The following is a 13,597-nucleotide window of genomic DNA, read 5'->3' on the forward strand; positions in this document are numbered from 1 at the left end:
CTGAAGCTTCTGATGTAGGTGAGTCAAACTTTAAGAAATAGTGATTTATTCCTGTCTTACCCCTAGGTTCTTCATGACATTTTTTTCCCCTTAAATTCCATATATATGTGTTAGCATACGGTATTTGTCTTTCTCTTTCTGACTAAGGAATAAAGACACAGACCTACTAGAGAATGGACTTGAGGATATGGGGAGGGGGAAGGGTAAGCTGTGACAAAGCGAGAGAGAGGCATGGACATATATACACTACCAAATGTAAGATAGATAGCTAGTGGGAAGCAGCCACATAGCACAGGGAGATCAGCTCAGTGCTTTGTGACCACCTGGAGGGGTGGGATAGGGAGGGTGGGAGGGAGGGAGATGCAAGAGGGAAGAGATGTGGGAACATATGTATATGTATAACTGATTCACTTTGTTATAAAGTAGAAACTAACACACCATTGTAAAGCAATTATACTCCAATAAAGATGTAAAAAAAAAAGTAATAGTGATTTAAATAATTCAGGAAAATTATTTGCTATTATTTGCTTATATTGAACTAATGGGTAAACTATTCTTGAGCCTTCTTTTTCTGGGTTTTATATTCTATTATCAAACCAAAATATAGAACTTACTTGCAGTTTATAACCTAACATTCATTTAAAAAAATAAATGCTTAATATACAAGTATAAATTTACACTGTATATTTTTCACAAATCCTCCATTGGAAAGCCTTTCCTTTAGTAGGGCTCATTACTGGATATTTTCAAAGGCCAATTAGATCTTGGTTACTCTCCAGTTTTTAAATAAAATTTTCAAATCTACAAAATAACACATACTCTGAGACTTCATCTCAGAAAAAAAATTTCCTTGCAAATTGCTATATACTTATTATCCTTCCACTTCCTTGAGTAATTACAGATCAGAAGCATAGATCAAAGCCTGATTATTTGATACCTCAGCTTCATCACTGCCATCAAGATGTTTAAAGTAAGGGATGGCAAAGGCTTAGAGATGGGTACTTGATAATCCTTCTATCAAATGTTGACCCTGCAAAGGACTAATAGATAGTGTTGTGCCTGTAATGGGCAGGTAGTATATATTTTTGATTTTGCAGGCATATAATCTCTGCAGCAAGTACTCAGCTCTGCCATTTTGGCATGAAAGCAGCCAGAGGCAACTCATATAGGAATAGGCGTATCAGTGTCCCAATACAACTTATCACACTGCTATATTTAAAATGGATAACCAACAAGGACCTACTGTATAGAACAGGGAACTCTGCTCCATAATCTGTAACAACCTAATTGGGAAAAGCATTTGAAAAAGAATAGATACATGCATATGTATAACTGAATCACTTTGCTGTACACCTGAAACTATCACAACATTGTTAATCAACTATATTCCAATATAAAATAAAAAGTTTTAAAAAAAATAAGCAGCAGGCCAAATTTTGCCTATGGGCTGTAGTTTGCCAACTGACTACTGCCAAGAGCACAAAGAATATAATCAAGAATTTTAGCCAACAGCAACGTAACAAACAGCAGTTTCATACCCATTTCATGACATATACACACACACACACACACATTTCCCTTTTCATTAATATTATAAATTAATGGAAAATCGGCAGATGAAAAACATTGCTACAAATTCTTCTGAATTAAAATTTGCTAAAATAACTATGTACATAGACAAAAGGAAGTCATTAGATGAAGAAACATTCATCTAGAGTTAATATGGGCTATTGAAATTAGTTTAATTGCCTTTAACGCTATTTAGGTTTGGAAAACTCTTTGAAAGGTATTATCAGTTATCTCTTTGCCTTAATTGAGGGTCAGGACAACACCCCATTGAAGCAGCTAAGAATTCACATGTGAAATATTTAAATGCCTAACACAGAGTAGATATTCATTAAAGCATCTATTAGCATAACGATTACTCTTCATTACTGTTATTATTTAAATCCTAAGGAAGGAAATTACCAAATCTTCCCTAGAATCATATTCAAATATTTAGTAAGTCTTGTAACGTTCACAAGTATGAAACTGATATATCCTATTAGAAAAATACTCAAAGAAAAGCAATTGACCTGGTTTTTTGATCCTGAGTCTGTAAGTTCTTGAACTGTCCTCTAGGTCTCAGTCTTCTCAATTTGAAAGTGAAGAGGTTGCACTAGATTAGCAAGTTAGCTCCATTTCTTTGGTTGGCAAAGGTATGAAAAATTCAACAAATGTTCAAAATAAAACCCAAGATGCACCCATCTCCTGGCCCTACTCCAAAACTTGATCTTCTTCTGGACTATCTCAGGGAAAGGCAATACCCCTCACATTCCCGTTCCCCTAATGCAGTTGCACGAGGCTGAAAACTTGGACACCTCCCTCAACCAGTCACTCAATTTGCTCAATTTTCCTTCCTAAAGATTTTGATTTCTTATATCTGCTTTGTTCTATCTCCAACACCGACTCCATCGACTAAGCAATCACCACCGCTTGCCTGAATTCCTGCATGGCTTTCTAAAGTCTCCCTAAATCCAATCTTGCCTCCCTCTGATCCCTTCCTACAAAGAAGTGAGAATGGTCTTTCCAAAATGCAAATTGTATCATGTCAACCTTCTTAAAACCACACTGTGGCTTGGCTTCTCATTTCTCTTCAAGTGTAAACTCTGGCCCACTTTTCAACCTTCCTTCTTGGTTATCCAAACAACTTCTGCTCCCTTTCACTGCCTTTTGCTCGGAATACTCATCTCCACTGTCTTTGGGTATCATATTTTACTCATCTGTGGTATCACCATCTCCTCTCCACTTCCTTACTAGTCTTCCTTGACCCCAGGCTGTTTTTGTTTGTTTGCTGGCAAGGACCTGTGATTCTTTTCATCCAAGCACCTATCTCTATATGAAATTATACATCTGTTAGCATAGTGTTTTGGTTGATGTGATTCTCTTTCAAGGTTATCAGCTCCATGGTAGCAGACACAGTTTTTTTTCTGATCACTATTGTATTCTCAGTGCCACCGTGAATGAACAGATTAATAAATGAGCATGTATGTATCCAGCCTAAAAATTCTCAAATTTTCCAACGTTCCTGTACAATTTAAAGTGATTTTCTTTTGAAACATTCTATTTTTACATTAGTGGTTTCCATGAGTGTAATTCTACCCTCTCTTCCAAAAAATGACACTCCTAAGTCACCATTACACATAGATTTTTGTTTCCTTTTTCCGGTAGTGATAATAAATTAATCTGATCCATCTGTGATCATTTTCTCTCTTCCTTTTGGCAAATAAAACATCTCTGTTGTATGGGGCTATGTGCATGGGCTTTGGGGTCAAACAGGCCTGGGGCTTAATCCCGGGCTCTTTCATTTACTAACTTTGTGAGTCCAGACAATTTACTTAATATAACGAGACCTGTTTCTCTTATCTGAAAAATGAGGACAATAATAATTACATCTCAACATGCTGTTATGAGGATTAATTGAGTTAATATAGTAAAGAGTATTCAAATAATTCCTATTTTTATTATTATGATATCACATATGTCAACCTGACAAGCTTTTGGTTTGGCTCAGTAAACTTGAACTTTTTTGCTGGACACTAATATGCATCTTTGTTGTAAGTGCTTTGAGGCACACATTTTTATAAAACAGTATTAGTCAATCTACACCTATTGTTCAACTAGTATTTGCTTTGTATTTTCCTAAGCTTGGGGGTTGTGTTCTCTAACTTTGAAGAAAAGGTACATGAGATAAGAATAATAAATTTATTACAGAAGATAATTACTTGTTAGACTGTAACAGGACTGACTTCAAGTGCAGTGGAAATTCAGGAAAAATGGGAGAACCATGTAATCAGGGACACTTCTGGGGAAGCTGGGATTTGTCTAAGAAAAATCTCAAGTGCATAAAGGTTTTGAATACAGTCATCAAAGGTGAAGACCATGATACCTAGAGCCTTCTCTGTACCACACACTCGACTGCCTTTATTATATATGTGATTTCCCTTAACCCTCAAAAGAGCTCTGGAAAGTAAATAAAACAGTTCATTCATTCATTCATCAAGTATCTCCTAAGAACCTCCTATGTACCAGACCCAATACTGAGAATACACAGTGATGAAAACAAATAAGCACCTTCTCTGTGAGTGGCTTACATTCCAGTGGGTTTGATAGAAAAAAACAAAACCAAAAATATTATATGTGGTATATTAAAAGTTGAATCACGCAGTGGAGAAAAGTGAATCGGAAATGAGAAAAGGAGTCCTTGGGGAGGAGTAATCACTTGAAATACAGTTCAGGGGAGGCCTCACTATTTTAGGGATGATGAGGGGCTAAGTGACTCGTATGATGTCACACATCCAGCAAAAGTGGCAAAAAGAAAAAGTGGCAACAGAAGGATTCAACCTAGGTTTGTCTGACTCCCACTCCTGTTTTGCTCTCTAAACTATGCAGGGGAGTGGGTGTTCCAGCTGAGGCAACGCACAAGGCCAGACAGAGCCTATCTGTGTAAGACAGGAAGAAAACTGACCGGATTCCAAGTGCAGGAGTTCCACTGCAACGAGGAAAACATAAACTTGGCCGGGAAGAGTGCAGCCAGACTACGGAGGATCCCAGAAGTCCAATGGAAGTGGGTTTTGTTTGTCTGCTTGTTTGTTTTGCTTTGTTATTGGCAATGAATTACGGTATCCTGTGTATGAAGCAGAACGTGAGGCATCTGGAGGAGAGTCGGAAGTGAGCAGGCAGCTAGGAACCCGTTGATATAACAGACGTAAGAAGTTCTGATCTCTAAACTCCAGAGGCTATGGTCAGAACAGTGCAGAAATACGGCGTGGGAGAAAGACTCTGCGGTGGAAATGAACTGGAACTACATCAATCACTGGGTGTGGGGGTGAAGGAGGAGAGTGAGCCAAAGGCACACGCTAGACACCAGGTGTGGGTGATGGGGGATGTGAATGCCTTCAACCGACATGCAGAGGCTTGGAGTAGGTTAGTGTTGTTAATTTTATTTTGGAATCATTTTAGTGATCTGCACACACTGAAGGATCACTGGAAACATCCCAGCATACTGTAAGCCAGAGCTGTAGTCACTGCTTGAAATAAATATTCTACTTAGTTGCCCAAATGAGAAATCCGAGAATCATCATAGATTGCTGCCTGCTTCATCCTCGTCATCTCCAATGTTCCATCAAGCTCCAAAACATTCCACCTCCCAAATACCTCCCGATAGCCTCCCATCTCTCTGTGCCCTCAAAGGCCCGATTTGTGCCATCTTATTTCCCTGGTTCTGCATAACTTGTCTCCTCTATCTTCACCTGGAGTTTTATTTATCAGAAAACATTATTTTCCCCAAAGCACAAATCTTATCAGAAAGTAAAAGGACGGACAGGAAACAAACTCTCACTTACAGAAATGATTTCAGTCATCCATGTGGTCATGCACTGAATATATACACCATTTTGTTTAACCTTTATAAATCCTTATAATAATCCTTTAAGGAGGCTGTTTATAGCCTCCTTTAAAGAGGAAGAAACTGAGAGTTGCTTAACGGCACAAACTGAGTAGATAAAGAAGCTGGGATTCAGATTCAACCAGGCTGTTTTTCTGTTTCAATTCACTTGGACCCTGACAGAGGCTCCCAAATCACCTACATTTTTAAACAAAAGTCTATGTTATTGTCATAACATACAAGGCCTTTGAGGGTATTCCCCTGTGTGCTCTTCCACTCCCCTTTCTCATCACTCGCGCTGGATGACTGGTACCATCTCTGGGTGCCATGTTCTCTCAGATGCACATGGCGCCTTGGGCCTAGACTATAGGAGAGGCTTCATACATACTTATTTTATGAAGCATTTCATACTGCCTCTGTGCTCTGTGCCCCTCATTCCTTATGCCCCAGGCTAGACCTACCTGCTTTACAAACTTTTCAAGTTTATAAATTATCTCCTCTTTTCGATTTGTCCCTAATCCCAACAGGGTAGATGTCTTGAGTATATATGTACCTCTACCATTACATTTACCCTCTATAGAACTCTTTGTGTCCATCTTGTCCCACCTGACCGCGATCTACTTGAGTACCTGGATTGTATCTTTTTCGTGTATTTATTCCCAGCACCAAGCACAGTGCCTGGACTAGAATAGGGTCTCAGTAAATGTTTGTTTCATGAAGGAAGAGAGGGAGGGAACGTCTGAGGGAATAACCTGACTATTCCTGCCTGACCCCGGAAACAGATTCCCACAGCAGACAGGTCATGTTTATCTGAGCCTCCTTGCAGCCCCCGTTCTTGACACCTTGCCTGGCACCTGTAGGCACTCACATTCATAAACAGTTGGGAATGAACGTATAAAAGCTTGTTTAGTCATTACGTGGTTAAAGCATTTTCACATGACCTTTTTATAAGGTCATTTTCCTGGGTGCATGGGAATGTCTGAAGGGGCCTGTGGAATGTTCTAAATATGTGCAGTAGGAGGGTCTTGAACCCAAGGGGGATCCCGAGTCCAACTCATCATTCACCACATGGTTCTCAGATAAGGAAGCGACAGGGAAGACATGAGGGCTCTAGATTTCACAACGCAGGGTGTCACGACATTCACTGGCAGTGAAGGGAAGATGGTAACAGCCACAGGAGGATAAGACGAAGCCTGATGAGATGCTAGCAAAGATGTTCTGGACCCGCAGAGTTGAAACGCAGTTACATCTGACAGCAGTGTTAAAACTTTGACTTTTGGTATGCTCCTTGCCCTGCCTATGATTATTTTCTTAGGATTTATGTAAGATGCTTTTTGTTTTGTTCTGTTTTATAAAAAGTTAACCTGTTTCAATTGTGATAAGTGACAGCATGGGAAAGGTTTTGGTCCAAGCGTGGATGGGCCCCAGTTTTCCTGAGCCTACGGGATATCTCTGGGAAACAGAGTGGGGTGAGCCTAAGTCTCTCAGGACTTTGGACATCAGAGGGAGTGACATCAGCAAGAAAAGCAGCACAGGGTCTAGAGAGGGATCAGGGGATAGTCACCACTTTACCACAGGAAGTTCTAGAAGAAATAACCTCCTAAAATGCCTGACACATAGATAGTGCCCAAATCTTTGGTAGAAGAAAGGTTTATATAAGTTTTTGCTTACTGCTTATGAACTAGTGAAAGTAAGCTGAAGAAGGAAAGTTACTCTGGAGAAACAATTTAAATGTAATTAAAATTAAAATAAAGTGTTTCTTATAATGTGTCAATGCAAAAATATGTTTTGATTTATACAGTAGTCTACACATTTTTCCATCTGGGTAAAATATCCATACTTATAATGGATTGATTAATTCTACAGCCAGACTGAAGTATATTTTCCAACAACTAAAACCTATAGAAATATTCCAAGGGGATTTTATCATAAGAGTAGAGATGACTTCATCAGAAGTCACTACGTATGCTCTTCACTCCTTGGCAAAATCTGATTTGCGCGACGTTGCCTTGGAAACTATCCCTGGGTTTTTAGTCACTGCAGGGAACCCGTTCATCTCACAAGTGAGGTTCACCTGTTATCAGGTGCTGAGACTTGGCGGCTCACTAAGAGTACTGCGCCGAGGCACCAGGGCACTTTGGGATGGTCTACATACTCCAGGGTGCAAAGTGCCATGAGGAAACTTTTAAAATATTCAAACAACCCAGTTTTAAAAACCATCTGGGGAGGCATGAGTGTTTTTAGCCCCGTTCCATTTTACATGAAAATATTTTGTTCACCTTTAAATGTAGAATATATTGGTTTGGCCAAAAAGTTCGTTCAGGTTTCCCGTAAGATGTTACGAAAAACCCGAACGAACATTTTGATCAACCCAATGCGTTTTCTTCACCCCCAAACCTGACTTTGGGCAGAATAAACGAGGAAGCAGGAAGAAACGAATGACTTAAAACATATATATTTCTATTTGCTATACCACCTTTTGACAACTAAACCCAGTGATTCACACCTGTATTTTCTAATAGGTGGTTATACACGTTGATTAAGAAACAAATTATATTTAAAGAAATTTGTACTTACCAGAAATACTGCTATAGATATTCCAACCAGAAAGCCTGCTATCACATCGGACCAATGATTTCGATATTCTGCTACTCTGTTGAGCCCAGTAAGAAAGGCCAAACACATTAAGCCCAGGCATAGAACAGGCTTAGCAAGTCTTGTTCCTTTGGCTTTGATTGTGTTGGTAATGTACATCTGAAATAGTAAATGAAAAACATGACTTTCCATGAACTTTCCATGAACGTATTTCCTTGATATACACCTCATATATGTGTCTGTACATATATATATATTTATTGACATAGATATGCCTATATAGTTCAAATAATTAACTGAAGTTTATGAATTTTTTGAAAGAAGTTTCTTAAAAGTAGACTTTAAAAGTAGTGATTAGTTAATTTTACTTACCTTATATTGACTAATGGCCAATTCTTATGTAATAGTAATTATCTAGGATACTGAGTGCAGACATTCCAAGTGACTGTTTTTTAAGTTTTAATGTACTTATTCTTGTTTCATCTGAATTTACATTTTAGATCAATACTATTAGAAGGGGAAAACTGATGAATGAATGTTTTTAATGTTTACATTTTTGTACACCATATGGAGAGGAGGCATACTTTATAAAAATTAGAAGTTGTGTAGAGAAGCCTCTGCACCCTGCAGTCAGCTCCTCTGTCAGTAGTTGATTTTGATAAACAGCCAAAATATTGGATTTTTTTCAAGGTTTGAAGATCATTAACTCTTTGGAAGAGCAAGAGGACAGTTTCTGAAGGCTCGGGGTGGGGGTGGGGGACAGCTTATGTGTGACAGCCTTAATTACCCCAAGTAAATATTCAGGAGCAGAGCGCGGCAAGGCAGCCGAATCAGGGGAAGGAGTCTTTGCTCCATGGCTGCAGGGCTCCTTGTTACACTGAATCGAGCTCCTCTGAGCTGACCATGATTCCTGGGCCCCTACAGCCCTGCCCTTTGATGATATTTCCCCCGCTTTGGGAGGCATCGGCTTTAGAGAATTTAGCATATTTATTCACATAGCCTTAACTGAGGGCCTAGCGTGTTCCCGGCACTGTACTAGGCCCTGGAAGTGATGACAAACAGACTCAGTGCCCTGGAGAAAGTGGAGAAATCCCCACCCCCACATATAATTATGAGACATGTGATCTCATGTGTGATGAGAACATAATAGGAAATAAAAGTAAATTCTAAAATCGTTCTTTACTCAGACTGGCTTTCCTTCTCGGGAATCACAGGCCAGTTTCCTTCCTGTATCATAATGGTGACCATTACTGACGCTTGGGGTGATGGTATGACTTTGGTTTACAAGCTGCATGTTTGGTTGTCATGAAGTCCCTTCTGATTTCTGAGAACAGGGCCATAAAAAAAAAAAAAAAAAAATTAGAAGTTGTGAGTATAGCTATAAAAAACAAAATGGAGTGGATTTCCACTAAACAGATACTACTTTGAAAAATGAATTTAAAGTTCAATACAGTGCCAAGGTTTGCTTTTATGCTGTTACCTGAAATTGTGAAATTACTTCGTTTTAACCAAATTTTATCAACCAGCATTAGGACAACAACAAAAACTTAACGATGATGGGGGAAATGTGCCAGCTAAAGCCAAAACAAAACATTTAGTAAACACCTACATTTTTGGCAGCTTCACATATGCTAATGAAGAACAATTAAGTGTCAGCTGATTGCACAGAATGAAATGCCTTCAAGTTGTGAGCCACCATGCTCAAAAAAACCAGTCTTTCCCCCAATCTGATTTATTCTATAGCTCAATTGCTCATAACTTAAACCATGTGTTCCTATGTAAGTGAATCCGTTGACTGTGAAGGAAATGTGTCAGTTATTATTTCAAGTCACTGGTAAAGTAATTATTAAAGAGATGGCTTTGACAGTGCAATCAGTTTTTATGATATTAATGTCAGAATCTAATACTGATAATATAATCAGAAAAATACTTAGAAATGCATATAACCACTTGCCTATTGTCCTCAGTTGAATAAAAAATACATTTGCCTAAGAGATCAAACCAAAATCAGCACTTATGCTTTTAGTTCATGGCAGCCATTTTAGAATGCTATGAAATTCAGTAATTATCTTTTCTCTTTTTTTTTTTCTGGGCAAGTTTGCAGCCCTGTTAGCTGCCAGTACACACTGTATGAATATTTAAACAGTTAATGTGATACAAGGCTTCTACCTAGCCAAGTTCTAGCTCTTTGCAATCTATCCCTGGTCCCGATACTCTAGGAAAAAAAAAAGCTGGATTATCTCCACTTTGGGCCTATGACCTTCAGAGCTATGTCTGTGTATTCTAAGCCTATGCTTGAAAGAGCTAAATAATCTCTGTTAAGAAGAATAAGTATACATGAGAGGGAAATAGGAGGAGATGAGAAAGAGAAAATGGTGCTTTTGCCATTCTGAGAGAATATATTAAAGAGTTTTGCCCACGTGAGTAACAAGGCAAGAATATCACACCACTTCAGGTGTCCAGTGACGCACCTAATAGAGTAATTCCTTATTTGACTCGTGCATATAAACAGGGAGTGAAATTTGAGCTGCTTGTGGGATTTTCTGTAACACAGCTATGCGGCTGATTACTAACTTCTTACCTTCGCATTTCTTCACATCTGTCAGAATGCTAAAGACATCCTATCCTTATTAAAACAAAATGAATGTGAAATGATAACTGAGTAGTATTAATACCGCTAATACTTATTATAGCTATGATTTAATGAGCGATGGCTGTTCAAGGCAATGTTCTAAGCATTTTACTTTACTTATTAAATCCTCAAAATAACCATATTCGTAAGAAATCATCATTACCTTCATTTTATAGATGAAAAAATTGACTCAAGACAAAGCTTACTATGAAGAATATACAACTTAACTATTGGGGGTGGCACTTTTGAGAAGGAGAGATGTCAGTGGGAAGTCGGGGTAAAGCACTTTGGTGCCTTTAACCTTCGTTTCTTTCTTGATTGATTTCTTGCCTAGAGAAAATGGCATAAGCTAAGTATCAGTGAATGCAAGAGAAATGAAATTAAAAATACGGGAAAGAAGGCCACATAGTACATAGCAGTGAGGCTACATCTATACTCTACTATTAGGAAGAAGTAGAAAGTAGTATATATGTGGTTTGTGTGGGAAAATCTCCTACAGAATCTGTATGGCTTTGGAAAACATTTGCCTTCTCCTTCAACCCCAGAGGCCATCACAGAGAGAGCTCAGCCCTAACTTATCCAAATTGTGTAAGCCTATAGTAATCTGTGACCTTGGGCTACAGTCCTCTGAAGTGTCTCTTGCATTTGAGTTTATTCCTAAGATGCTCTGTGACTTAAGCATTGTTTATAAAGGGTCCCAAGACACAGTCTGGCCACTATGCAAACTCATGAAAAGGCTTTTATATTAGGAATAGCCTGGGATTTGGCTCTTCCCCCACCAGATCCCCACTTAATGTCCAGAACCAGAATAGAAGATAATTGAATTTTAAGCGTTATGGGAAAAGGACGACATTTCTTCAAATAATTTCAACTTTAAAGTGGGTCACTGTAGTGCTTTATAATGCACAGATTTTTCTGTACCATAATCAGTTGACATGGATGTCACAAAAGAAAAATTTGAGTTTGCACTTATATGTACTAGGAAACTTTTTGGTACTTATGAATGTAAGTGCCTTTTAACCAGTCTAATTGTGTTATCCTTACAGAGGTCTATTATACCTAATTTGCAGAAGAGGAAATTATAGCATGAGAATCTATTAAGCAAGTTGGACACAGGACAGGAATTGATTATTTATGCTCTCTTGGTTTTTAATTCACTTATGAAACCATCTAGGTTAACCAGATGTCAAAATGTAGCTAAAATAAAACACAAACAGAAGGGTGTATAATCTGAGTAGGATGGTATCTGCTCAGTCCTCAAGGGTCAGTGAATGCTCACTACCTTATAGGCCAAGCCATTTAGCCATTATTAGGCAGTTCTTATTCATCAATCCCATGAATATCTATTAGCCCCAAGATGCAGAAAGTTAAAACCAGTCATTTGCTACCTGCTAACAGCGAGGTGTATATTCTTCTACACATTTTTTTCCTTGCTTATACAATATATACAATAACTGACACACATATAAAGGGGTTTTGTTTACTTGTTTGCTTTTACTAAAATATAATCTCAATGCCCATGTAGTAAAGTGAATGGACTCACTTGTGAGAATATTAATCTATCTCTTGGGTAAATGAGAAAGCACTGTACAATTTTAAAATAATACTGTTATAAAATAAAAACACAAATGTTTGTGTTTGTTAATTACTTACTATACACCTGACACTGTTATTCAAAGAAGAGACATCTAGGTTAGATCCAGAAGGATGAGTACGAGTTCCCGGCAAAGGGGAAATGGGGGCAAAAGGTGTCCTAGACCCAGGGAGAGCATCCGTAACCCTGCTATGCGCTCCCCAAGCACCTGCGTCGTCCTCTCCCAGAACACTTACCACAATGTGTGGTTTATACTAATTTGAGTTGTTCCCTTCACTACAGTGAGGACACAGAAGCCAAATCTGGAGTCTGCATGGTAAGCCCTGAGCTTAGCACTTTGCCTGAAACACAGTAAGCACTCAAAAGACTTACTAGACTTACTAATTAAAAGAACGAATAAATGAAAAATGCAAAGGCACAAGAGAAAGAGTATGGAGTATTTTCTTCATAGCATTTGTCACTATTTAAAATCATGTTCCCCATTTCTGGGTATGTATATCCGTTGCCTCCATGAGAATATTCCATTAGAATAAAACCTCTGTCCATTCACCATTCTACCTGAAATGCATAGAACTCCTTTTATGTAGTAGGTATTCAAAAATGTTAAATTAATGAATGCATGAATGGCATGCTTGGGGAAAAGTGAATTTTTGAACTCTTTTATTGTCAGAAAATACACATCGCTATCAGAAATCGTCTTGCATATGCATGTGTTTAGTTACTATTGTCTTTCTCCTCCTTGTCTATCTCATATTGCCTGGATCAAAACCCGGTACAGGATAGGAACCTGTAATAGAAAGAATATTAGCTCCCTAACAATGCCGAAGCTCTAATCCTAGGAACTTGTGAATATGTCACCAAATTACATGAGTCTTTAAAAGTGGATAACCTTCCCTAACTGTAGTCAGAGAGATCTGAAGATGCTATGCTGCCGTCTTTGACGATGGAGAAAGGGAGCAACCAACCAAGGAATTCAGATAGCCTCTGGGAGCTGGAAAAGGCAGGGAATGAATTCTCCCTAGAGCCTCTTGAAGGGATGCAGCCAGGCTGAAACCTTGATTTTAGCCCAGTGAGACCATGCTCGACTTCAGATCTGTGGAACTCTAGGATAATAACCTTGGGCTGTTTTAAGTCCCTAAGTTTGTGGTAGTTTGTCATGGTGTCAAAAGAAAACTATGGGGCTTCCCCGGTGGCGCAGTGGTTGAGAGTCCGCCTGCCGATGCAGGGGACACGGGTTCGTGCCCTGGTCCGGGAAGATCCCACGTGCCACGGAGCGGCTGTGCCCGTGAGCCATGGCCGCTGAGCCTGCGCGTCCGGAGCCTGTGCTCCGCAACGGGAGAGGCCACAACAG

At 38.9% G+C, this 13,597-nt stretch overlaps 1 protein-coding gene across 1 annotated transcript in view; it reads right to left on the reverse strand.

Moving 5' to 3' along the window:
• PLPPR5 (phospholipid phosphatase related 5) overlaps positions 1-13,597 on the reverse strand; it is an 86,883-nt gene that overhangs the window by 21,541 nt on the left and 51,745 nt on the right. Inside the window, exon 4 of the mRNA XM_007457007.1 lies at positions 8,003-8,179. Within this exon, the coding sequence (XP_007457069.1) occupies positions 8,003-8,179 (177 nt within the window). The remainder of the gene's footprint in view (positions 1-8,002; positions 8,180-13,597) is intronic.

The sequence above is a fragment of the Lipotes vexillifer genome, unplaced genomic scaffold (assembly GCF_000442215.2).
Source record: "Lipotes vexillifer unplaced genomic scaffold, Lipotes_vexillifer_v1.1 scaffold1163, whole genome shotgun sequence".
Classification (NCBI taxonomy): Eukaryota; Metazoa; Chordata; class Mammalia; order Artiodactyla; family Lipotidae; genus Lipotes; species Lipotes vexillifer.